Source organism: Apteryx rowi, unplaced genomic scaffold (genome assembly GCF_003343035.1).
Source record: "Apteryx rowi isolate R43461 unplaced genomic scaffold, aptRow1 scaffold_40, whole genome shotgun sequence".
NCBI lineage: Eukaryota > Metazoa > Chordata > Aves > Apterygiformes > Apterygidae > Apteryx > Apteryx rowi.
Window position 1 is genome coordinate 4,001,858 of NW_020450530.1, and position 25,192 is coordinate 4,027,049.

Sequence of the window (25,192 nt, forward strand, 5' to 3'; positions counted from 1 at the left end):
GGCCCGGCGGTAGGTACCGGGCGGCCGCGGCCTGCTGCTGCTGCTGCCGGCGCCGCCCTCGCCGCGGCCTGGCGGAGAGCGCGGGCGTCCCTGCGCGTACACGGACCTATAACTGCACGCACACACACACATATATATATATTTACACGTGTTTTTTCACTCGCACGCACACGTATCTACGCGCGGGGGCCCGGCGGTGGCGGGGATGCTGACGGCGCGCGTGCTTCTTGCAGGTGCGCCCGCAGCTCGGGCACCTCGCCGTCGAGCGGCCGGAGGGACCTGCGCCGGGGCGGATCGTCCAGAGCGCGCCGCATCGTCCGGAGCGCGCCGCGTGCCAGGCCCTGCCGTCGCCCGGGCCTGCCCCGCTCCCGCCCGGCACCTCGCGCCTCCCCTTGCACCTGTGGCTCAGGTACCGCTGAAGCGATGAAAACCCCAAGTCCGGAAAAGGCACGGCGGCGCTGAAGTTGGCCGCCTTTGGGGACAGTGTCCGTTTAAGTCGTGTCTGACCCGAAATCTGTAGGACTCTGTAGGCGACATCTCACGAGGGTCTTGCACCTCCAGTGCTTAGCGACCGTGTCTGCCCCCTTTGTGGCCGATGCCAAAACCAAAAGTCTTTCCCCATAGGTTTGCGTTTTATGGTGAAAGCTGCTTTCAACCTACATTACCAGCTAGTGGACTTGTAGCGACCGGGAAGGGAGTGAAGGATTTTCCAAGCTTCAGAGTTATCTCCACACCTGACTTCAGCTCTCAGCTGTAGGCAGGAAGGCGAGCGGGTTTCCTCGTAAGCGGTGACCCCAGGGTCGTTCACCGGTAGGACAACTGAGCCTGCATGGGTCAGCCTGGGATCTTGGCCGCTTCGTCATATCTTAATTACTGTTTTGCTTAAAAAGGGGTAGTAGTATGTGCTCAACTGATAGAGATACCATTAGGTAAGGATCAGCTAACGCTTACTGCAGGGAAAAAAAAGGTTCCGGGAGTACTGAGTGTTGGTACTGTAAAACCTGTTTAAAGAAAAAAAACTCTGAAAAAATATTCAGTAACTTTAACATATATATTCTTACTTTAATTTGTTTTGACCCTTAAAACACAACACAGATTAAAATGTATATTTAGAGAGATTAAAATGCTGTTGGACGTTACAAGATCAAAATTTGTAGTGTTGGTAACTTAGGGTGTCAGAAAGCTTTGGTTAGAGTTAGATTTTTGGTGCTCATGATAGCCTACCTGTGTCCTCTCCATGAAATTTGTTAAAAGCTATGTTTTTCCTGCCGTATGTGGTGATCCCAAATTTTTATGTACATATACACTGTTGTTTTTATGTTACTGTCAGGGAGATGTCCAGAGTTGAAGTTACATGCTTCTATGAAATGCTTTGGGAAGAAAGATGCCATGCAATATATTTCTTTAGTCTTTGGTTCTGCCATTCATAAATGTGCAGGTGGACTTCTATGCTTATCGCTTTGTAGCTGCAGCTGTCTGTTTTTGCGSTCTGAACTGCATGTTTTGGCCTTTAGTAGGGGGTACAATTTGAATTTAATGCAATTTTGCATGGGCTAATGGGTCACTGGGAGTACAGAATACGAATGAGAATGTAAAGATACAAGGAAAAACTTAAATATGGACAGCTAGGAAATGTTATCAGAACCGTTGCGTCCTTACAGCRTACAGATACAGGGCTACACATTTATTTACATATATTTATGCCATATGAAATGTCATAAATAATGTTGTAACTTTTGATATTCAAAAGTATTTAAAGCCTTTTACATTTTCTTCAGTAGCTATCGAAGTCCAGGATTGAATAGGATTAGATTACAATATTTAAAGTATCTTCTCTAAATCTCCTATGAAGTGCCTGTGGGAACCTGGACAAATCACTTGCAAAAATAGCCCATGCCTTAGTTTTTATATAATTAATATAACATTAACTTGTGTAAGACTGTTTGCTAAGTACTCTGTGCAGTGCTTTGGTGATKATAATTCTCTGCCCTTTTATGCTTTTGAATTATCTCAGTTTTTAAAAGTGTAATGTATTTGAGATCRTTCCCTTAAAATTAGAACTTGAAACAAGAGATTTAAATAACTAAATCACTTCTCTTTGTTCTAGAAAAAGTTCCTGAAGTTAATACARTTTCAATGCTTTTTCATTTCCCACAATAGACTCTATTTAAATTGACAATTCCCAAATGAATGGAAGAAGAACATGTGATCTTTTGCACATGTGCATAGTTTTTATGACCRTTGTGCAGAGTTTGCTAATGGGAATTTTGTGGTTTAAAAGGAATGGATTACTTATTTTTAAAATATTGTCATGATTTGATTGTGTTTTTTCATTAAAAATGTTTCTACTCTTTCTTTTTTTTCCTCTTGGTTTTGCTTTACATTACTCTGCAAATTTCTTCAGAAGAGGAGGAAGAAGAGATCTCACTTCCGAGAGCACGTGTTGATTCAAATGTCACATCTAGAGCTATGCTGTCAGTTGTCCTGAAGTTCCTTTTCAGACCATGTCATCGTGTCACGCTCTACAATCCGTATAACTGCTACACACTGCAAAAGGAGATCTGACCGATTCCTGCCCTGCTCYGGGACCGGTTTCTGCGTGCTTTTGTTCGCCACTTGGAAGTTGTTCCTTCACTAGCGTACTAAGAAACAAACACAAGCCGGAGGTGCTCTTCAGAAGAGCAAATGATTCCTGCCAGCCATGTCACCAGCTGAACGGGTTTCCCAGCCCTCTGACTCTGTGGGCTCCTGTTACTAGTCACGCTGGGAACTCTTGACCTGCAACGTTGATGTTGAGCGTTTTGTGTTTTAAGGTTTTGAGGAAAATGCAGAGACGGCATAGCAGCAACACTGACAGCGTTCCTCCTGAAAGGTATATCTTTTTCCCACTTTTCGCTGCATTTTCCTCTCTAGAAGGCAATGTTCCGATTTGATTGTATGGTGTGTTTCGTGGTTTTGGAAGACAAAAGCTCACAAGTCAGAAAGGCCTACGCTTCCTATRTGTGTAACAGGGCCAGGCTTTCTGCTTGAGTTAAGGATAGATTGACTTTCCTCCTTCATGTCAGTTTTTGGCTGCTGACAACTGCAGCATTTCAGATGCGATGATGCAGTATGGCACATCCTACCCCATAATCCTTACGTTTACTTACTGAGACAGCTGGCTTAGCACAGGCGGGATGTTTTGCCTTATGGAGCTCTGGAGGAGAGATTCATGGTACAGTCCTGTGGGGATCCTGAGTGCTGTCAATCTGAAAGGATCAATCTGTAGGGACAGAGTCTATCTCTATTTCTAGTTGTAAAGGTGTTCAAAAAGTCTGCCGGTCTGAAGCTCCCAATTAGTATGACTCAATATATTATAAAGATTTGGATGATCCTTTACATCATTCCAGAATCTGTATTCATGTAGGTTCACCTAGGTTCACGTAGGTAAATATTTAAAAGTAGAATAAATATTTTAAAATAGAATGCCTCTAATTCATTTCTGTAATTACAACATCAGTAAAAGCAGGCTTGCCACTGTTGTTGTTCTGGTACTAAATATTCCCCTGTGCTTTCACAGGACTAGTGCTTGGGGTTTTTTTTTTGCTTTTTTTTTTCTCTAAAGAAGAAACTAATCTAATTACTCTAAGACAAAGATGGAACTAACGAATTTCATTGCTCTGGCTGAGCTGAGATAGTAAGTGAAAGATTCTGATCGCAAGCAGTCACTAAATATTTCTTAGGGTTTTTTGCAGGTAGAGGTGAAGGTTGATGTCGTGGCCACTTCTAGCATGGTGCCACTCTTAATTTCAGGGCCAAAGAAAGCCATCTTCAACTCATGTTCACCATGATTCTGCCCAAGCCTCAGCGCGCTCTGTGGGGTTTATACCAGCAAGCAAGCCTAGAGCTTGAGAGGCGTATAAAATATTGTGTGGACCCTCTCAACTGTGGTGTAGAGCACTTTGAGTCAGTACAAACTTTTATGGAACCTCAGGATCTGTTTGAATAGTTAAAAAATATTCAGGATAAGTATTTATTATTAAAGGCAAAAGATAAGCAGCTCAATGTCAATTGGTCTTCATAAACACATCAATATTTTACTGGGTTAATACATATTGTCAGTAAGATGGGCTGAAGGTGTTTTAGCTGTAGAATGAAATTCGGGTGTCGCTAACAGTATGGTCTTCACTTCTGTTGTCCTTAGCGGAGTCACAGTTTTATCTGTGTTTCTACATTTCCAAGTATGTGCCTGATGAATTCCTTCCTGCCGAAAGTGTAGTCATGTATCCTGGTAGCGTTTTTCCAAATGATCTCGGTATATTTGTCTCTAATGCTGCTTTCCACCCAATGTTTGTCATGTTCCCAGATGTAAGCGCAGATCTGTCACTTTTTTATCCCTGTCTTGTGTATACATCCCCAAATTGCAATGTTAGGTGTAAAATCCAAGATCTGCCTGATGAATATTTTAAGCCAGAGATGGGTGTGCAGTATCTTGTTGACTTGATTCCTTGCTGGAGCCTGTGGAGAGACATTGGGAATGGGCTGTAGCTATAAAAAGCCTTATTAGGAGTTTGTGTAGTGGGAAAGTATGCCCGGAGAGGGTTGAAGCTAATTCCAGAGTGAGATGAAAGGCAGTGCTCTGCGCCCTGTAAGATGCCTGGGGAGGCTTTTGAGCTCGTGGGAGAGAGAGGGTTAAGGTCCCTGTATGTGCCTGCATGTGCTATCTCAGCTTGTGACCACTGTTTCTAAAGTTAGAGCTCTCCAAGGATTAAAATCAAGAGAGACTGGGGCTGTGCAGCACATGTCTTATTTGTGGGCTTTGCGTCTTGCTGAGCTTTATTTAAGCTTTACTCTCCTTTTGCTGTTCAGAGAAGCATTTGCTGTCTGCCAGGTGTTCGACTGCCTAATGATTGTTCTGCTTATTACCTACATTGTTCCCTTTGGTCCAAACTTTCTGTGTATTCATTTCAGAACTACGATACTAAGTTCAGGTGAACAAAACATATTTTCTATTTTTATTAGGATAAAAATATCCATGACTTTTGGAATCTGGCTATGAGCTATTGCACAGGCTCAAGAAAGAATCAGTGCCGGATCTAATTCTGTGCAGTGTCCAGTAAATTGCGTACCACCATATCGAATTTGCTGATAATATATGAATAAAACAATTTATCTCTCTTTGCCCATGAACACATTCTTCGTGTATAATGTTGGGTCAGGGCGCACAAGCAGCTCTCAATGCTTCTCTTCCCCAGTTAACTCTATCTCTCGTTTGTGTTACTCAGTGGCGGACGAGTGGCGATCATCCCTAAACAAAGATGGAAGATCTTGGGGGCAGGTCGTTTCTTTGAGTTAGCCTGCTTAACTTATTTATATATGATATGGCATCTTTTGATGGCATTGTGTAAAATTACTTATTTTTATATATGCTGGCTGTTTAATATTAAAATCATTATAGAAGATGTTGAATTTGGCATCGGATAAATTATTTCTTTGCTTCCTCCAAAAGCAAAGGGGACTTTTGGGAACTCTACAAAGGAACTGGTATGTTTTGACAAGCAGTTTAGAAGTGCTCTGACCTTATCTGAGGTATCTAGCTGCAGGCTTCTAGCTCTGGACTTTCCAATAGCAAATGGAGTGCAAAGTATCTGTCGTCTGGAGACCTACGTATTCTGACACAGTTGAAGAACTCTTAATTGACTAGAGTTGGGAGTGGGCTAAAGGGCTGAGAAGTTCTGCGGCACTGATTTTTATTTAATTGCCATTCTTTCATGTCCTTCCCTTACAGAAACCGGAGCCAAACGGTCAGTTCTGAAACCAGTGTGGATGAAAGCGGAGTCTTTGAAAGTCTGAAGGCTGAAGCTTCCTCGCCACAGCAGCTGTTCTCAGGCCTGGCAGGTATCCCTTCGGGCACCATCACAGCCACCCCGTTCCAGGCAGGTTTGGTTCTGGGGTCTTCAGCAGGAGGTGGGGAAGTATTCATTCAGATGCCAGCCCCAAGGGAGGAAGGGACCAGCCGTGCAGAAGGAGCCCCATTTCACCACCGGCAGCAGCCCCATCATTTCCACCATGGCCATCACCGGGGTTCGTCTCTACTGCACATGGCAGGAGGGGACCGCCATGGGCACGCTGAGGAAGGCAGCGATGAACAGGCTGGGACTCCAGCCCCAGCTCTTTCAGAGTTAAAAGCTGTGATCGGTTGGCTGCAGAAGGGCCTTCCCTTCATCTTGATCCTCCTGGCTAAAGTTTGTTTCCAGCATAAGCTTGGTAAGCATCTATCTTTTTTTTTTTTTGATTGTAAGGCTATTAGAGGGGGGTTAGGAAGCTTTATCTTGCCATGATGTCCAAGACATTTATCCCTGTGACAGCATCCAGAGGTAGTCTAGCATGAAGGGGACATATTCAAATGGATGGGCCACCAGCTCCTCTTTCTTACCCTACTTTTAATCCAAGCAGTTATTAGCTGGGTCAGGCCCATGATCCGTTTCCTGTCCTGACATATGGAAGATCAGTTCTTTACCATTTTTTGCCATTAGGGCAGAGTGTCTGTATTGGGATGGGTGGGAAGTTCTATGCTTGTATCCACTGCGGTAGCTTCATTTTGATTTAGTTCGAATTTGAACTTTATATGAGTCCAGATGGCCCTGTTTTAGTGGCCTACAAATTTTAATTCCCAGTGGATCCAGAATATCATCCACTTAATTTTCTTCTAAGCTTAAGCTGCTGACATCAAATGCTTTAGGAGTGAAGATCCTCCTACCCAGCCTTATATATCTGATAGTGTCTTTCCCTGCAGGGATTGCTGTGTGCATTGGTATGGCCAGCACATTCGCATATGCCAACTCAACACTCCGCGAACAGGTTGCTTTGAAGGTGAGTACAGTGTCTTACACTGTGATGCTCTCAGCTGACATTGCTCTTTGCATACAAAATAATATTGATGTTGAACCTTCTCTTGCACTTTAGGGATGAATGCCATTAAATGGATACAGATTTGTTGGAATAAGAGTATGCTGACATAATCCTTGCTTCCCCTGTCTACTTCTCCTCATTCATGCTCTCCCACAGCTTCTATCCTGCTATTTTGTGAAAGTTTGATAGAATAAAAGGAGGGAGAGGAAAAGTCAGGGGAATTGTAATCTGCTTCTGACTGCCACTGACTGGAAGTACATCTTCAAGTAGTTCTCTGTACCTCAGTTTCCCATTATGTACAGCAGAAGTGATGAAATCCATTTCACTAGTTTATGATGAGATTTAATTTATTAGCATTTAGATAATGTTTCGAGATGTTCAGCTGAGTGAATTTGTAGATATATTACTCATCAATATTTTTTTAATGCTTTCTTGATACTCTGCTTAGAATATAAAGAAACCAGCAGATCATTTCAGGTCTTATGAGTTTCAGTGTCAGCAGAATACTTCAACAGCACTGCAAGCACACAACTAGAATTGCTTTTCTGTATAAATGACATGGGTGACACAAATATGTACTTATATGTACCAGCGGCAGTGAAATAAATATGATACAATGCTGCGTAAGCAGATAAATTGCACAATTATGTAATAGATTGTTGTTGCCTTGCACTTTGCACCTCTGTCTTGCCAGCAGTGTGTCCATTAATCTGTCTGCTTTAAATCTTAACCTAACATCCGTGGCTGCTGAATAGCTACAAAGAGCTATTTTCTTAATAAATCAGCCTGCAAGAAAAATAGTGTTTTTCCTCTCAAGAGTAAACTTTACTCTCCAAACTCACACTGGCCAAGACCCAGGACAAGACCCGCAGTCTTCCAACTTCTGTCTGTAATGTTCCTTGTCTTTTGAAATGCATAATGTGCACTTTTTCTGACCTGTAATTATTTCCTGAATCAAAAATGCATGGTCTAGAACCTCCTTGCATTCAGATAATGTTCGTATGTGCTGCGTGTAATGATGAGTTATGCTATATTTGATTTAGCTATGCCTTCTTTTATGTGACTTTGGATGTATTTGTAAAGCAGTCTTTTCATGAAGCGTCCTTCCAGACAGGTGAAAGCTGAAAATTATAGAAAATATTTGGAACTGACTTTTTTTAACCTGCTTGTCAAGTTGAGTTTTAAATATCAGTAGAATTTGGATGTCCCAGGAAAGATGCCAGCTTTGAAAACTGTGTTCTGCTAGTAAGGCTGTCATTTTCAGCAGTGTATTTCCATTAATTTCACTGAAGTTGTTTTATGGGAAAAAGCTGGGTGAGTGAGAGACAGTTGTGCTTGTGTTTATACATGTCTGTACCCAGCAGCCTATTTCTGAGTCCTAGTCTTGTGTAAATAACTAATTACTGAATGCTTAGTTGTGTGTTTGTCCCCTGAGTTGGTCCTGCATTTTTCAGCAGTCAAAGACTCAGTGCAGCTCTTGAGACTTTGAATATATCTACTCTGCTTCTTGTTCTCGCTCAGGAGAAGAGATCGGTATTGGTTGTCTTCTGGATCCTGGCCTTCCTCACCGGAAACACCTTCTACTTGCTTTACACATTCAGCTCACAGCAACTGTACAACAGGTGGGCAAAATTTACCTTGTGTGTGATGGAAGCAGGTGATAATTGCTAGGGAGAAAAAAAGGAAGCCCGTTTTTTCTCACTCATTGGGAGGAAAAATGCGCTCTTATGGTGTCTGCCATCTTTGTTACAACTCTGTAATATTTTTGAATAGAGGAAAAGAGTGTGGAGTTCACTTTTACCAATGGACTACGCTCCTATCAATGAATGACATAACCAGGGTCTAAGTGGGCCGGGTTATGCTGATATGCCACAGTGTTGCTTCTTGAAACATGTACGCTTGCAATGGATTAATCTCCACTTCAAAATTCAAATTAAACCTATTCTCAAATATAGAAAAGTTAGTATTTATGGATTTGGTTCAGTACTATCCCTGCTTATTATAAAGGAGGGATTAAATAACAAACAGGAAGCTAAGAAACAGACCTTAAACAAGGGGATGTCATTAGAATAAACAGGATGAAATGGAGCAATATCAAACTTAGTTGGTTAAGAAAGTAGTTTTGATACTAATATTTAATACCATATGATTTATCCTCCCAATGAAAATTATATTTGTCCCATTGAAGGGGACTTGGAACTTCAGACTGAAAATACTTCCTCGAAAAATGTAGTGTATGTAACATGCATCAGTTGAGTGGTGGCTAGATGTCTCCCAGGTGGTTTTTTCTGTCTGTAGTTGATATCATTGCTTTCCAGTCTCTTCGCACCAATACTGTCTATGCAGTGGAAGAGTCAAGGGCTGCTCACAACCCTGGTACTCTTTGGAACTGCATCTAATGCAGTTGTTTTTGATCATTTGAAAGCTGTGTGTTACACTGCTTTGGTAAAGGGGGAGAGTAGCATTTCTATTTTTCTACTACCCCTTCACCCCTAAATTATTTTAGTTTGAAAAAATAAAAAGGTCTGGTTCTCAGATGAGAAGGTTTGTATGCGCGGATCATAATGAGAGATGGTGAGCTGTGCGAGGAAACAGGTATGGGGGAAGCGCACTACGGCATTAAAAAGAAATTTGCTTGCACCACAGGGGAACAGTGGGGCTCTAGAAAGCAAGAGTGACATGTCAGGAGGCTCATAAGGTTAAGTACATGGATGGGAACAGTTTAAAATAAAAGATAGGTCATCTAAAWTAAAAAGGTTTCAGTTAATTGGGGCCATGTCGCAAACTGTTTAGGGAGTAGTTTATTTACGGTCAACAGTAGGCAATGGCTTCACTGAAAAGCCCCGTTCCTGCAAGTGGTTCAGTGGTGCCTGCCGTGTTGCGGCTGGGCTGGTGGATCTAGTGCTTGCTGTGTTGGGACCTGTGCCCAATTCGCCAGGCAAGCCTGTGAAGTTAGAAACAGCTATTTCRTTTTTGTTTCTTTCTGGTTTATTTTTCATTTCCTGATTTATTTACTTTTTGCTTGTTTCTAGCCCACAATTAGTAGTAAAGTCTCTGATTCTGTTTCTGTTTTTAGGGTTTAATTTTACCYGTTGTGCTGTGCCAGTGTTGTGAGTATTTTAATTCATGCTCAGGCCTTTTGTTTTGGGTTGGTTATTTTACTTTTTTTTTTGTTTTTGTTAAGCTTTTGCTTTTTACCATGAGACTTTAGTAGGCAAATATTCTGAACAGAAGTCCCTTTCTTCTGCTCTGGGTAGGGTCCTGACCTCATTGCTGCTCAGGTCAATAGCTCTGGCCCATTGCTAYATGAAATTCTGGCATCCTGGATTCCCCTTCTTTAGGGAGCAAATACTAAGTTCAGTGTCCAGCCTCAGTTGCTGGGGGAGAGTAGGAGGACATTATTCTGCTGCTGTTCTTTGAGGTGGTGTTGGCTTACTCGCCCCAACTCTGTTCCAGCTGGAGATGCTGGGTGGTGGTTACAGTATCTCTGCAGCAATAGCGAGTTTGGCCCTTCCTCGGTCCCAGTCAGTAGCGTTATGTAGGGGGCACTACCTTTCTGGAGCGTTGGTTCAGGTAAGAGATGCTAATTAACACAGCCCAGCTCTTGGTCTACTTCAGTAGACCAAGCTGAGCCACTGTCAGGGCACAGCACTCTCCTGAAGCCCTGACCTTTTTGCCATGTCTRCTACTGGGTTTCCTTTGTCACCTGCTTGTTTCACATGCGCAAATACCTTAGAGCTGTAGACACTGCTGCCCCTAGAGCAGTTCTGCCTGTGGCAAGCCCACCTCTGTGGTGCAAGACCAGTCTGCCAAACGTGGTGGTCTTGAGCTGACCATGACTTTCCTGTCCAAGGAATCACAGCTACTGATGACAGCGACTTCAAGGGAGAAGGTGTTTCAGGTCATTCCCTGGCTGTTAAGGTAGAAAGATGTAGGTGGGTGGGCTTTCACAATCAGGTCTGAAAGAGCAAAGCCTGTGGACTAAAGCACTACTGTTAGACCAAAAATTCTTTTCCAGTGTGRATTGCAAGGCTTAACTTTCATAACAGACTTTGTACAAGCTTGGGTCTGATTCTCTGATAATGGGCAAACCTGCTGACCTTGGTAGAAATGGGCAAGAACAGACAAAGTCRAGAGGCCTAGAGGAAACATGGGGCTAGTTTGCATGTCTACTGTTACCCTTGAGAACTTGTACTCAGGTTCAGCAGAGTTCCTAGGCCTTCTCTAGCTAGCAGTGGACAGAGTGTGTCAGGAAGCCCATGTGAGGTTGATACTACCTTGCTGATATTTGAGCCTTGCTGTCATGCCTTTCAGCCTTATATTTCTGAAACCCAACCTTGAGAGGCTGGACTTCTTTGACCTGATGTGGATTGTGGGGATCACGGACTTTGTACTGAAGTATCTCACCATTGCACTGAAATGCCTAATTGTTGCCTTGCCTAAGATCATTCTAGCTGTCAAATCAAAGGTAAGAGTCTCTTTTCTTCTTGCTTTTTGTCTCATGGGATCTGTCTGTTGAAATTGTACTTCCTGGTTGATTACAGACGCTCTCTGATCCTTGTCTTGGTGTGCCTAGTAGAAGACAAACCTCCACAGATCACTTCTCTTGCATGATATGTAAGGTCCAGACAAATAGATGTTTGCAGCTCTCCGGTAAAAGAAAGAGAGGAGGAGGGTTTATAACTAACTGCAAAGGAAGAGCRTGAAGCAGTCTCCACTGCTGTAGGCCAGGGTCAGTTTGTGTAATCATCTTGCTTAGGCTGAACAAGTTTTCTATTCCATTACAATCCAACAAACAGTGAAATAAAAAATCATATGCTTTGCTAATGTAATTATCCACTAGATGTACACCTATGGATGTTTGGTAATCTCATACCTTTACTACATGTGTGCAGCATGAAATATGGGTGGAAGGAGAAAAATAAGAAAATCTCTGATAAAATTTTAGCAGAAAATCACATGGKTTTTTTGTTTTTTTGAAAAATCACAGACCTGAGCAAGGGTTTGGTAATGCAGACAAGTGACTGAAGTCAAGAGGGARCATGAGATAAGCGTTGCATGAGAAGGAGTAGGTGCTAACAGCAAGATGACTGCTTTTCTGGTARACTTTGTTCTAAGTCCTGTTTTCTGAGCAATCTAAACAGATAYTTATGAACCACAAGTTCCTTCTTTTAGTGAAAAGAAATTGCAAGTACTCATCTCTTTGGCTTGCTACTTGGGTCAAAAATAACAGCAGTGTTAAAYTGGAGCTATTGAGGACACAAAACACCAGTTCTAACCAAGCTTGAAGAAATRTTTTAACTGAACAGTTAAAATACTTAAATATGTACAAAATTGTATGTAGACCAGRCCTAACTTTCAAAACTTTTTCACTACCTTTTCTCTCTTGAATTACCATTTCATATTTATATTCATGTATCTTACAGATCTGTGATGCTGCTCTGCTTAGTAGTATCTGCATTTCAGTGGCAAATGTGGCAAAGTATGTTATTTGCATTTGGTGAAGAAACTTTCTGGCAGCTGTTGGGATGAAATGCACTATATAAAYGCAAGATATTATCATTTATTGCAGAAAGTCTCAGGCAGGGCACTTAAGGGGATATCTRAACTGGGAATAGTTTTGCTTACAAATGACATGGGTGGCAGGGGAGTTGAGCAGTTTGTCCCTGCACAGCAGGGCTATTCGAGATGGTTATTAATTTATTTCTGGCGATTGTCCAGGTYCTTTTTTTTTTTCTTCTTCTATTATTATTATTTTATTTTGGGAGATTAATGTGCTAGGTCAGAGCATAATCCAGCCTGGGGAGGAGGGTAAAGTGATGTGAATAGTCTTCCCAAGATAAATTGCAGAGCTGGAAAAGGTTCACAGCCTTTGCTTGCATGTCTGAGAGCTATCCCAAGTACTCATTAATCCTTGTCGGGAGAGAAGAAAGAGACGGGGTCTTTATTTGCAGCTACAGTGGGAGGCTGGTAAGATCACATCTGTCAAGGGCCTATAATGACTCAGAGCACAGATGCTTCATTTTTAATACCTTTTTCTGGATAGCAATATTTCTCACTTTTTTTTTTAAGTCCCTTTTTTGTCTTAGGTTGTTGTTGATGGTCTCACTGTCCCTTGACATCTGAGACTGCTGTTACCTACTGTTAGGGGGTCTGGATTTATTTTTTTATCCCACTCTCTACACTGCATCCATTAATCCAACGAGGGATGAGATCTGATGTAACAAATTAAGCAAGATCAAACTGGGATGAGAGAACTCCAAGAGAACCCCAGGATGCCATTGGAATTGTAATTGGTAACCACGTAGCTGAGCTCCTTCCATGATCCTGATGACCCAGCTTACTTGTACAGACTGGCACAATGCTGCACATCCTGTTTATCAAAGGAGATTTAAACATAAGCTTTTTCTTAKTTAATGTGTCTGAAGTGCAATAGAATTGCTTTAACTGTGACCAAATTCTGATCAAGATATTTGCCATCTGCTATCTTAATGTTCACCAGCTACAAAGGTATTCTTTTTCTCCCCAAATGTTAAAAACACGGTGTTGGTGCTTGATGCCTAGCCTGTAGTTTGTGACCTTCTGGATGGCTGCAGTGTAATGGTAGCAGGTAGCAAGCTGCTGGAGAAATATAGACTGAACTCACAGAACGTAGAGCTAGAGGCTTTTTGGGGGGAAATAATGTTTATTGAGGATTTTTCTGCTGATATAACAAGTCAGAACAGCAGCCTGTACTTCCCCATAATCCAGGGCCTGAAGTGGAGATGGCTGCACTGTCAGGGAAGGAGTTCAACACATCTGTGAGTGGGACAGAGGTGCTTTATYYTGAGCTTCCTTGCAGTACCTTCTTGCTGCCTGTTAGGAGTGGACAGCAAAACTTGCCCATGGATCACAGCCAGGGGCTGTGACCATTCTGTGCTCAGCTTTTGAGCAGTCTCTGCAGATTTTCCTTGTTTTGGACGTTCCAAAGCTAGTCTGTTTTTTCATGCTGCTCCTTGAGATTCTTCTAGTCCTCTCTGCATATTATGTGGTTTTCATTAATGCTTTCATAGTTTTTCCAGTATGAGGCATCTCCTCTGAATGTCCTTCAGTTTACATCTCTTACYTCTCCATATTGTGATTAGAGCAAAATCAGATTCTCTTCTTTCTCTTTTATACGTCAAAGACAATCTTCATATCTCCCTTCAGTCTTCTTTGCAGACTAAACTCCCTTTTTTTGAGTCTTTTCTCAGAGATCATTCTTTCCAGAYCTTTAGTCATTTTAGTCATTAGTCATAGTTCTCTTCTGGACTGTCTTTAATTTCTTGCAATACTTGGAACTAACAATAATCCTAGAGAGGTCTTATTGATGCTGGAGAGAGTGGAATGACTACATCACATGCCCTGCACATGAATACTGTTGCTTCTTGCATTCCTGTATGATGTTCGTCTYTTTTTGCAATAGCATACTGTTGTGTCATGTCCAAACTGCCATCTTTTATAACCCTTCAGTCTTTTTCCTGCGAACGTACTGCCTAATCTGCTGCCTTSCTTCTTATTCTATTTGCACAATTACTTGTGCCTCTGTGTATAAAAAAATGCTTCATTTTGCTTTAATGAATTGCACCCGTGTGTTTTCCAGACCATTTCTCCAAACTGCCAAGATCATTTTGGATTATAATSCTTCCCTTCAGTGTGTTTACAGCCCTTCTCAGTTTAATGTCAAATGCACGTTTGATAAGCATACTGTGTCCCACTATCAAGGTCATTAATGAAAATAGTGTACGGTACCAAATCCTGCTTAGCTGAGTTAGATGCGTCTTTTCATTTTGACAGTGAAGAGATGAAAAATGTGGGCTAGAGCACTCAGTTCTCCCAGTCTAAGGTACCWGGGTCAGGTATTTTTAGTATGGCCCCGTCACAGGAAGGACAGTGTTTGCTTTAAGATGACATTAAGAACCATCCGGGATCCAGTATGATTTTAGAAGAAAAAAGTGAAGAGGCTTCCCATTGGCAACTGAAGTAAGATTTATTAAAGCATGAATTGATGCTCTATCTGAGAAAAGCAAGCTAATGTTAAGAGCAGAAAAAGAGGTTTGTCTTTGCAATCTAAACACAGAGAGCAGGAAACATCATTTCAGGCCCAGAAGTGGTTGACAGAAACCAAAATGATGCTCTGTGCTTGAAGTGCGAAGCGTAAGGACTGCTAGGCTGCATGTGTCATCTGGATACAACTAGCCAGAGTTCTCCGAGCTTGGATGCCTCAGAAGTGAAATATCCCTGCCAGCAACCCCTCCAAAGAATGAGGAAAGAATGCAAATTTAACAAAATAATCACAGACTTTCCCAGCTTGGAAACTGGAGATGCCRTGAGAGGCTGTGAGACACTACAACAGGTTGGAAGGGAGGGAAAGAAGAGCTAGTGAATGGGAGAGTGACTTTTAAAGAAGCAGAAAAAGAAAGGTAACCCTCACATCGGGGTCCAGTCTTGTAACTCTGCAGTCAGTGGGAGTTTGTGGGAGAAGGAGCAGACCTGCGGCTAAAGACACCCCTTCCTCCCCCAGCCCAGAGGCTAGTTTGAGCTGTGATGACTTGTACCCAAAGCTGAGTACAAGTTTTAATAGCAGCTGGGCTCATAATTTCTTTGGGAGGGAGGGCTTGGCTCCCACTCTGCATACTTAAGGCCTCTCCATTAAAAAAGGCAAATAAGATCATTTAGTTCAATATAAAATGAATTAAAGTAAATTAAACTGCAGGAGCCATGTGGCCTGCAGAGGCTTCCATTGTTGTACACACATAAATGGCAGCTTTTCATTTTTCGGTGCTAAGGAATGACAGCTTGAGAGGGGTGGAATTAAAAATAAGGAAATAAATAATAAAAAGACACAGTTGCCAAAGATTTCCGTTTAGGAAATCCCAGGTGCCTGCAAGTCTCCCATCCCCTCCTCATGCTGCTGTCAGCAATCTCAGCTGACATCCTGGGGAAGGGAGTGAAACATGGGGGAAGGGGGGAGAGAAAGAAAACTGAAATAAAAGACCAGGGGATATAGAGGTGAGAGATAGGTATCAGGGACACACTTTTGTCTAAGGGTCCTAACTGCTGGTGCATAAAAAAAAAAAAGCCCTAGGTAAGATTTTTCTTTGCGTGCTCTTGATATAAGAGCACAGCAAAGTTACAAGAGCACCAGGGAATCTAGAAGCTCCATTTCAAGAAGATTGAAAATTCAAAGGGAAAACACTTAACATCTGTTTGTTTTAAAAGCATGATGTGAAATTACTATTTGAATAAATACTTGTCACCTTTTTTTGAAAGCTGGCTCTAGACATTGCAAATTAGTTTACTAGTCTATGGTGATGCTGGCCTTACATGAACTTTTTCCTTTGTGCTGTGCAAATGGTGCCAGTGGCAAGTGTACATCAAACCCTAGTACTGTGGACTCCTCACTGTGTCAGTCCATAAAAATGTTTTGTTGTTTTTGGTTTTTTAAAAAAGTATCATCTCAGCATTGCTGGTTGTCTATATGAGCAGTCATTTTTTTACATAGTTTTGCACTTGGGCTTTGGACCAGATACCTTTTCCAGATGCATCTGATGTTTCCTAGTGGGGATGGTTAGAGCTTCACCATGTAAACTAGCACATTAAGTTTTCCACATTTCTTCTGAAGTGGCATCTTGGACAAAAGTGAAATATTGGAATGTCTTTTACAGAAGGCAGTTTGATTTGGATCATTCAACTGAAGCAAGCTATCTTAAGGCTCTATATTACTATATGTCAGCTGATCTGTTATAACTTCATGTATTCTGAGTCTGAAGCTAATAAGACATAATTTTGAATATCCCCAGCATTCTTCCAATGTTTAAATGGCACGTGAGCACGTACACAGTTACTTTGGTTATCACATCACCACCTGTTTCTGCCTCTGTGCACATCCATGTATAATTAGCCAATTATTGAAAGGAGAATGAGCCRTCACTTACCTTACAATGATTAGGATTATTCTGCAGCCTGCTTCCATCTCCTCTGTGCCAGAGCTCAGTGCCGGTGGGATTCCATGGGCCAAAATCCTGGTGCCTAGCCTTTCTCACTAGGCAGACTGACCCCTACCCTCCATCACGCAACTAGTTGTGTTGAGGATATACAGCACAACTGACTTGTAGGTGTAGAAGTTTTGTGTTCCTTGAGCAACCAGCTCTTCTGCACAAAACATTCGCGTAGAACAGTCCATCTGAACAAGTCAGTCCCTCCAGATGCTAAGGAAGGAGGGCAAGCCAGAGCAGCTTGCTGCTGCCAGAGCAATTTCTCTAGGCCACAGCTTCCTTCAGAGGGCTCACATGAGGAGAGAGGGTGTGTTATTTGTGATATGATGGCAGCACCCTTTTTCTAATGTCCCTCCAGCCCCTCTTTTCTCATGGAGCCAGATATGTATCAGTCGTTTAACAAGGAGAAGTTGGTGTATTACATTCTTCTGGCCTGAGAAGAACAAGGTCTCTTGGAGCATTTGAGTCCTCTGGATGCTGCTGACCAAAAATACAGAAGCGTTTGCACAACTCACATGAGCACTGGGAATCAGCACATAGATAGTGTGTTACAAAAAATATTCAGGTAAAGATCTTCCTGTTCCATGGCTGTGCTCTTTTGTACTGTGTGATATGCAAGGTCATCTTAATCTTTTCCTGTAGTGTGGCTAAGGCAACATTTCTAGAGAGATGATAGTTAGGGGTTCTTCTCCTCTCCTTGATGGATCCTCTTTGAGGATCACCTGGATGCTCTTGTGGAGAAACTCGCTTAAATAATTTGCTCCTCTTAGACCACAATTTGAGCTTTGATCCTCTAGAGCCACAGTCTAGGAACTGTGTGATGGTTCTGCAAAGACTTTCTTATTTCAGGCTGAGACAAGTGTGGTGTCCCTGTGACAGAAGTGTGGGATTTATTACTCAGGAAAGAAAAAGATTAACTGAAGTATAGGACTAGGTAATGAGGAACTGGGATACTCTCCTGTCCCTCTCCCTAACACCCTTTGAAAGTCACCGCTATTAAACTTTTTTAAAGGGACTCATTGCTCTTAGGTGCCTTTCAAGTTTAACTTCCCAGTTTGAAACAACTGAGATATGACCTTCAAAAATGACATGCACTGACATATCTCACATAGGGTGGGTTTTCTCCTATATAACTAAAATACAAAATACAAAAAAACTCACATTCTCCCTAGTTCCACCTTGGAATTACTCCTAATTAGTCTTGCATGGATTTGCACCAGCCCCCTCTGTACCACAATCCTGTTTACTGCTCCTACCCAACACTTTTTCTTATATTGGCAATATGACCTGAAATCTCAGAAGAGCATGCTCTCCTCCTGTCCAAATTGCCAGCAGGTCTCAAAAGTTTTCCTATCATCTTCCTGTTTCAGAATATGTCCTAATGCTGCTGGCAACAGAACAAGTGAGACTTGGAACTTCCCTCGAGTGCTAATCACAACTTACAGTTGCCTCATTGCAACTTCTCTCACTTCTCTTACATCCCATTTTAATTACGCTGTGTAAAAACTTAGCATGTCTTTCTCCATTTCCTTCTGTGGAGGCACACATGCACAGTTATGCAAAGTCTTATGTCAAAAGAGATTACAAAGTCAATGCTTAGTTAGGATATGTGGGAATTAGCATGACTTCTGCAACTGTAATTTGCTCCCCTTGTGTATATATGTATTGTGATTCAGTTTAATTACAAGATTCCGTGTTATTTTTCTGTAAGACTTCTTCATCCATCACCAAAGAGGGTATACGGTGCCCTGCAGATGAAACAAGGTGATGTACTGAAAGAAGCTGTGGTATAAATTGAAAAGTTTATAGAGCATAAAGACAGACTGTTGGAAAAAGAAGAATGTTCTATAACTTAGAGTTGAATGCTACACTGGAGAATTGAATTCCATCCTTTTCTTTGCCAAATAATTCCTATATGAAGCTAGGAAAGTCATGTACAGCTGCAAACTGAAGTCAGCGGCTTAACTTTTAATGGTAACATGATCTATAAAATTAAGTACTTTGTAAAAAGTCTGATCCCAGGCATCTCAGCTTGGACACCAAAAAACATTACTTTTAACCTTACTCTTCATRTGTCTTAAGTTTTCATTTAGAAAATGCAGATGATAGCTGCCCCTTACTCCAGCCAACAGTGTGAAAATAAGTTCCCGTTAAAAATCTTATACCTTAGTGGTGATATAAAAAACACGGAGGAAATTTTAGTAATTCTTTACTCAGAGCAGAGTTGGAATAGCATGAAGTGATAGAATGCAGATTTGGCAAAAATTAATGAGGATATAGCAGAATGCTTGAGTCACATGTTTAATGAGTATCACTCACCCACCATGAAAAAATAGTACCTGTTCACATCATTAGACAGACTATGTAGTACTGCATATACAGAAAGAAAATTGAGATTGTATAGAAAGCCGGAGTTCTGCTCCTCCAGAATGAACGCTCGACTTAAAATACAGAAGTGGTCTTTTAATGTGGTGAAGAAAGTGAAGGAAAAGGGAGTCATTGACTGAGTTTAACCAAAGCATTCTGGACAAAAGTAACCAGGAATTTCCCTGTGTGGCATCACATGGCTCTTCAGCAGAGCTGATATAATTAGACCAACAGCACAGACCATTGCGTTGCCGCTTGTGCTAATGGAGCATTTGATAGCAGTAGGCTGTCAACTTTTACAAAAACTGACCCAACAGGGGAAGCGAGGTAAGATTGTACTAGGGAGGTACACCAGTATTTGGTGACAGCAAGGAGGTGAAGCTTGAATGTTTGGAGCCTGGTGCTTTCTGGCAGTTGTGGACCTCTGCCTTGTCGCAGCCAGCTTCACCTCTCCTGTCTCCCCTAGTTCCTCTGCCTTGGCAGTGGTCATTTCTCAGGCCTCGCTGCCTTTCATCCCCAGCACCATACCCCTCGTCATCCTGATTTCTCTCTGCCACCTCCATCTTCTCTGCTCAGGCTTCATGTTCTTTTTCCATTTTAGTCAGGCTTAACTCCAGCCTGTTGCAAGGGCTTGATGAGAGCAAAGCTGAGACTCTGTTCCAGTATCTGACTCTACCCCACCTGGGAGCTGTAATTTTAAGTGATATCCTATATAGTCTCTGCAGTCCAGCATGGGGACACGCTCACTTGCTCTGCAGGGCTGGTTCCTGCACAATCTGGTCATGCACTGTGGCTGCAACAGGCTCACCACCAATAGCTTTCCTTAATTTTCACCACAGAGATCTGCTTAGAGTGTGTTCAAGAGAAGATTCCCAGATTTCCATGGATTTTCGTGAAAGAGGAAAAGCTAAGTTACCCAGCAGAGAGGCAGCCCTTGCATTATTTCAAGCTCATTCCAAACCAGMGATGCACAGGAGAAATAATTGTATTCATGCTTAAAATAACACAATGATTTTTCCTAATCTTGAGAAATAGCTGAAATGCTTTCTTTAGCTGAAGCTTTTAGACAAAAGTACAGCTTCAGACAAGCATTTGGCTTGGAAAATTTCAACCTAGATAGCCAAAAAGTAATAAAGCTGAAAAGCAGAAGAGTATTGAGTGCATTTAGAAGCAAGGGGTGCTGTTTGCAACAAGTTGTTGGTGTCAGAAGGCTGAATTTCGCTGCTGAAGTTACAGGGAATTAACCTTGCTTTCTAAGCTTCTGCTTCAGGAGAAGGACCCCGCTTATTTCTGGCTCAGCCCTTTGTAGATAGTTCTGATTTTCTAGGCACTTTTCCTAGTTTAAAAAAAGGCTGGTGTTGCACTCGTACAGGGCTGAGGCCCGGGCCTCGGACAAGCCCTACATTTATTCTGGAGTACCCTTTGCTATAACACTAGTCCTCTGAAATCCTGTTCAGCTGTCCTTGTGTAGCTTCTCCCATCCTAGCTGTAGTCACTCAAAGCTTATCAGCAGGTCTCTCTTAAATGGTCAAGTGGGTGGTGTTAATGGGCTGGATGGGGGTATGCATCCATTTAAAGCTGTTAACTGCACTCTTGTGAGGGTGTTAACAAGTATCTAGCTGCTAAGCAATCCTGATACCCTGCAGTTACCAATGAAAACTGAAGATTAGCATTAAATAACAGGAAAATTGTGAAAGCTTTGTGGGGAATTGGGATTCTGTAGTTAAAGAAAACTGAAGTTTTTCCGCCTGCTGCAGGTTCATCTTACAGCCACACTCTGCCTCTTGTAGTTTGGCAGCCTGCCTGGACCTCGAGGGCTGCCTGTGACCCATCTTTCCTTAAATCTAGCTGTGGGCTGTGGTGTTGCAGTGCCTCAAAAGCTTCTGCGGTAGAGGAATTTCAGTTTTGCCAAGATTTCAGGCTTCAGAGAAAAGGACTGCAGAGTTGCCTCAAATGCTTGATCCAGAAGTTCCTTCTGATGCAATAAGAAAAGCAGCAGTGACCTGTCCCAGCACAGCCTGCTAGGGAAGCAAGGCTAAAAAAAGTGCGAGTCTAGTGGGAGGAAGAAATAAAAGAGAAAGCAAGCAGTTTGCTGCCTTTGGCTTGCTGCTAGCTTTCATCAGAGCTGGCTGCAGAGGGGGCGGCAAGCTGCCTGTGCAAAGGGGAGGAAGCGACAGCGTAGTCATTAGCAGCCTGCGACCCTCTGTCACAGGGGCTCCAGAAATAACGATGATTGTATCGAAGCATGAGGCTGGAGAGAGCCCTCCGTGCTAATTTAATAAATTGCTTGCATTTAGGACCCCAGATTGTTGCTGTTACATTTCTGCTATGTGATGCCACCTGGGATTAACAAGGAGGAGGGGATGGGGGGAGAGGAAGAAAGCAGCACCGGTCCGTTAGCAACCGCTGGTGTGACCTCACTCCTTGTCCCGAGGGATATGAGATCATGAGAATGCCAGAGCTCTCTGAAGGATTCGATTTGTTCGGTGCAGCACGATGGCCTGCCGAGTGATCTCATCCCCGAGACCCAGGGGAAGAGCGCTGGCTGCGCCTCTCCTCGTGGACTGCAGAGGACTTAATCCCCTCCTCAAGTTTCACCAATTAATGACTGTGACCTGCAATGACGTCACTGATGACAAAGCTAATTGGGACAACACAGCAAAATTCCAGGGGAATTTCCCTCCTCTCCTATCAAATAGGAGAACATTGACATAAAAAGCCAAATCTTTTAGTCTGGATAATGTCATTACAGCTTATGGTTAGTTCTGTGCTCGTTGCTTGTCCTAGCCTATTACCCTGGCACCAGTTCTCCCTTTTAAACAGGGTAGGACAGAACACAAACAGTTCATCAACATGGGGAGACCCTAAGTTAGATGAACTTAGGTAGCCAGCTTCCTCRTCCTTGTCTTAGGTGCTCTGAGTTAGAGATGACATGATTAGGAAAAAATCTGTCAGTTGTTGCAAGCCAGGAGGGAGTTAATGTTACCTTGCAGGTGTCCTTCAAGGAAGGAAGGCTAACTGGAGTGAGCACCAGAAGGCAAGGACTGCTTTGGTGAAGCTTTACAACAGATGCTGCCTATTCTTCGGGTCTCTTTCTGCAGCTTTAACTCCTGCATGTGCAAAAATCCTCTCTTCATTCAGCTTCCTGATAGTGAAAATAATCATGTATCACTTGTTTTACAGGGAAAATTTTATTTGGTTATTGAAGAGCTGAGCCAGCTGTTCCGCTCCCTTGTCCCCATCCAGTTATGGTACAAATACATCATGGGAGATGATCCATCAAGCAGCTACTTCCTAGGTGGGATCCTGATCATCCTCTATAGCCTCTGCAAGGTGAGGAATACCTCATGATTAATCTCTATTTCTGCCCAGGGAGCTGTAGCAAGGGCAGAGCAAGAAGAATAGCCAAGGAGAACAAATATACCTTTTGACCATTGCTACTACCACCCAAAAAGGGAAGATGCAGCAAGTAGGGGCAGCATGTGCTTTAGTTGCCRAAACATTTTGTATCACCACTGTATGGGCATTGGAAACTAGAGGAAGATCTGTTACTGCTCATGTGGTGTTGCATCAGATTGATGAAGTCATTGCTGCTTCCTAGTGCCTTTCTAGAAAGGCTAGAAGAGAGTGGGAGACCTTGGAGGACTGATATCAGAAGCAGGGGGCTTAGCTGTCTCCAGGCTTCCAAATGCAGCACTAAAAGGAAGTGCTGCAGTCAGTTAAGTATTTCCCTCTAAACCTTCTTCTGCCTTTTGAGGCAGAGTAAGTATTGTCACTCATAGTACCGAACACAGCAAGCAGAGTGAGGCACTTAACTCCTGTCTGGAGGAAACAGGTAGTTCTGGCTCAATTCTAGGTCTGGCTGATACAAGTCCAGCATCTCAGTGGTAGAGGGTATAATGAAAGTTCRCTCAAAAGAGCAAGTTAAAAGCACAGTTTAAAACTGCCTATACAATTGTAAGTGAAAGGCATAAGGGKTTTTTTTTGTAAGAGAAGTCCTTAKTCTGAGGTCTAGAAATAATATTTGATTTAGGTAAATCAAAATATATTTGTAGTTGTGTGTAACCATGCCTGGGGGCAAGAGCAGTAGCTGAGGCAAGTGAGAAGCACCTGTGTTATGAATCCCTCTGAGGAAGGTGCCAAATGAGTCAAGTTTGCTGCAGCCCTGATGTTTGTCTCTGCCTAGTACAGAGAGGCTATGGGCTTGCAGAAGCAGACTGAAGTTCTGGGAGAAGAAAGGAGGTATTTGAGCATCCTGAAAGARACTGACAGATTCCTGAACTATACTATAGCTCTCATCTGAGGTCTGGCTACAGTTACAGCTATGTTGTATAGAAGTATAGCAATGCAGCCCCTGCTGTCAAGGAATTTATAACTTTTGTAGGTGTGATAGGTAGAGAAGGTCACAGCAGGTCTGCAGTCAAGCCAGGATCAGAGGGAACAGTGCCAGGACAGAAGGAACACTGAGGCCAGGGTAGTCCCCTGCACACTCATCCATTCTCAGCTACACTTTTCCAGCTCTGAGCCCTCTGTGTCTTACAGCAGAGGGCTCAGTTTCATCTTTCAAAAGTATCATTGTCTAGGTCCCCTCCAGATAAGAATAGCCAGCCCTGCATGTCCTTCTGGCTTTGTGAGGGTCAGAGATCCAGATCACAGTATAAAGACAGATTTCATATGGTCTTTCCCATGTCCTTCTTATGAAAAGAAAGTAACACCTGAGAAAAGGGTGCTTTCCTGCAGTCCTACATACAGTTTCTTGTGTCTGGAGAAGGTATCATAGTGTCAAGAAGCAGCAAGGGCCAGCTGCTCCTTAGAGGAGGRCAGCCAARCACAATAACAYAGCCAACAGACTAAGGGCCTTGCCAGCCAGGGCCYAGTCCCACAGTACCTGAGCAAGGTGAGCAGGGCAGGCCTGGAGACAGTAGCCAGGTTCAACCAAAAGTCCAGATCATCAGACAAGTTTGTGGCAWTGAGGCAGGTCTGAGGTCAAGCCAGGAAGTCCATCTGCAGGTCAGGGCCAGGATCAGGTAAGGGTGACACAGGTCAGCCAGTCCAAAGATTTCTGGATGGGTCTATAGCAATGAAAGAGGCCCAAAGTAAAGCTGGGAAGTCAGTCCACAGGTTGGGGTCCAGATAAATGGAAGCTGTGGCTAGGCACAGGTATAGCTGTGCCTGAGCTAGAGACTAGCACTCCTACAGCATAGCTCAGGAAGAAAGTGAAGGCCTGGGGCTGAGCTTAAATAGCTCTCCTGGGCCCATGGGCAGGGTGTGTGGGTGGAGACCCCAGGTGAGGCTGGTCAGGTCAAGTGCATTAAGGCCTGTTAATGCACTCAGGGCCTTGACAGGTGGAGTAAGTAGTTCTTTATGGACTAGCTTGATGGGTCTGTATTGTGAAGCCCTTATCAGTAGCATAGTGACAATTTAGATTGGAGAAGCAACCTCATCTTGAAAAGTTTTCCTGATCTGTTGTTTAGAAGCTCTATGAAGAGAGGACAAGTGTCTGCTGGCCTTAACTGTGACTTAGGATCAGGAGTGTAGGGCACACTTGTGTGAAAGTGCCTTGGCTGCTGTATACACCTTTAATGTACATATTCTTTCCCCTAATTTATCCAGTTCATCAGAGGTGTAAATGGATGGATAGACCTGCTGAAAAGTGATAGGTCCAGGAATCTGTCCCAGKTCACTGTGTGGCAACTTCCTAGTGCCGCAGTTGTGTCCAGGTGAGAATTAGACCTCTGTGTGTTGGAGACTTTGCTTGGAAGTGAGGGAGAAAAGCAGGAGCAGCGGGAGCACACTCYTCCAATGCAGGTCATGAAATGTTAGGTGCAGGCATCCCATTTACAATCACAGGAGTTGCAAGTCTAATTCTTTGCCTGAGACACTGAAAATATACCCAAAGGAGTCCACATTAGCAAAGC

General features: G+C 43.0%; 1 protein-coding gene across 1 annotated transcript in view; it reads left to right on the forward strand.

Annotated features, from left to right (window-relative positions):
- Positions 1 to 2,426: 2,426 nt before the first annotated feature.
- The window catches only part of RNFT2 (ring finger protein, transmembrane 2), a 28,234-nt gene continuing 5,468 nt past the window's right edge, over positions 2,427 to 25,192 (forward strand). Inside the window, exons 1-6 of the mRNA XM_026075198.1 lie at positions 2,427 to 2,872; positions 5,768 to 6,246; positions 6,776 to 6,852; positions 8,413 to 8,513; positions 11,206 to 11,359; positions 22,458 to 22,607. Of these exons, the coding sequence (XP_025930983.1) occupies positions 2,790 to 2,872; positions 5,768 to 6,246; positions 6,776 to 6,852; positions 8,413 to 8,513; positions 11,206 to 11,359; positions 22,458 to 22,607 (1,044 nt within the window). The 5' untranslated portion in view covers positions 2,427 to 2,789. The remainder of the gene's footprint in view (positions 2,873 to 5,767; positions 6,247 to 6,775; positions 6,853 to 8,412; positions 8,514 to 11,205; positions 11,360 to 22,457; positions 22,608 to 25,192) is intronic.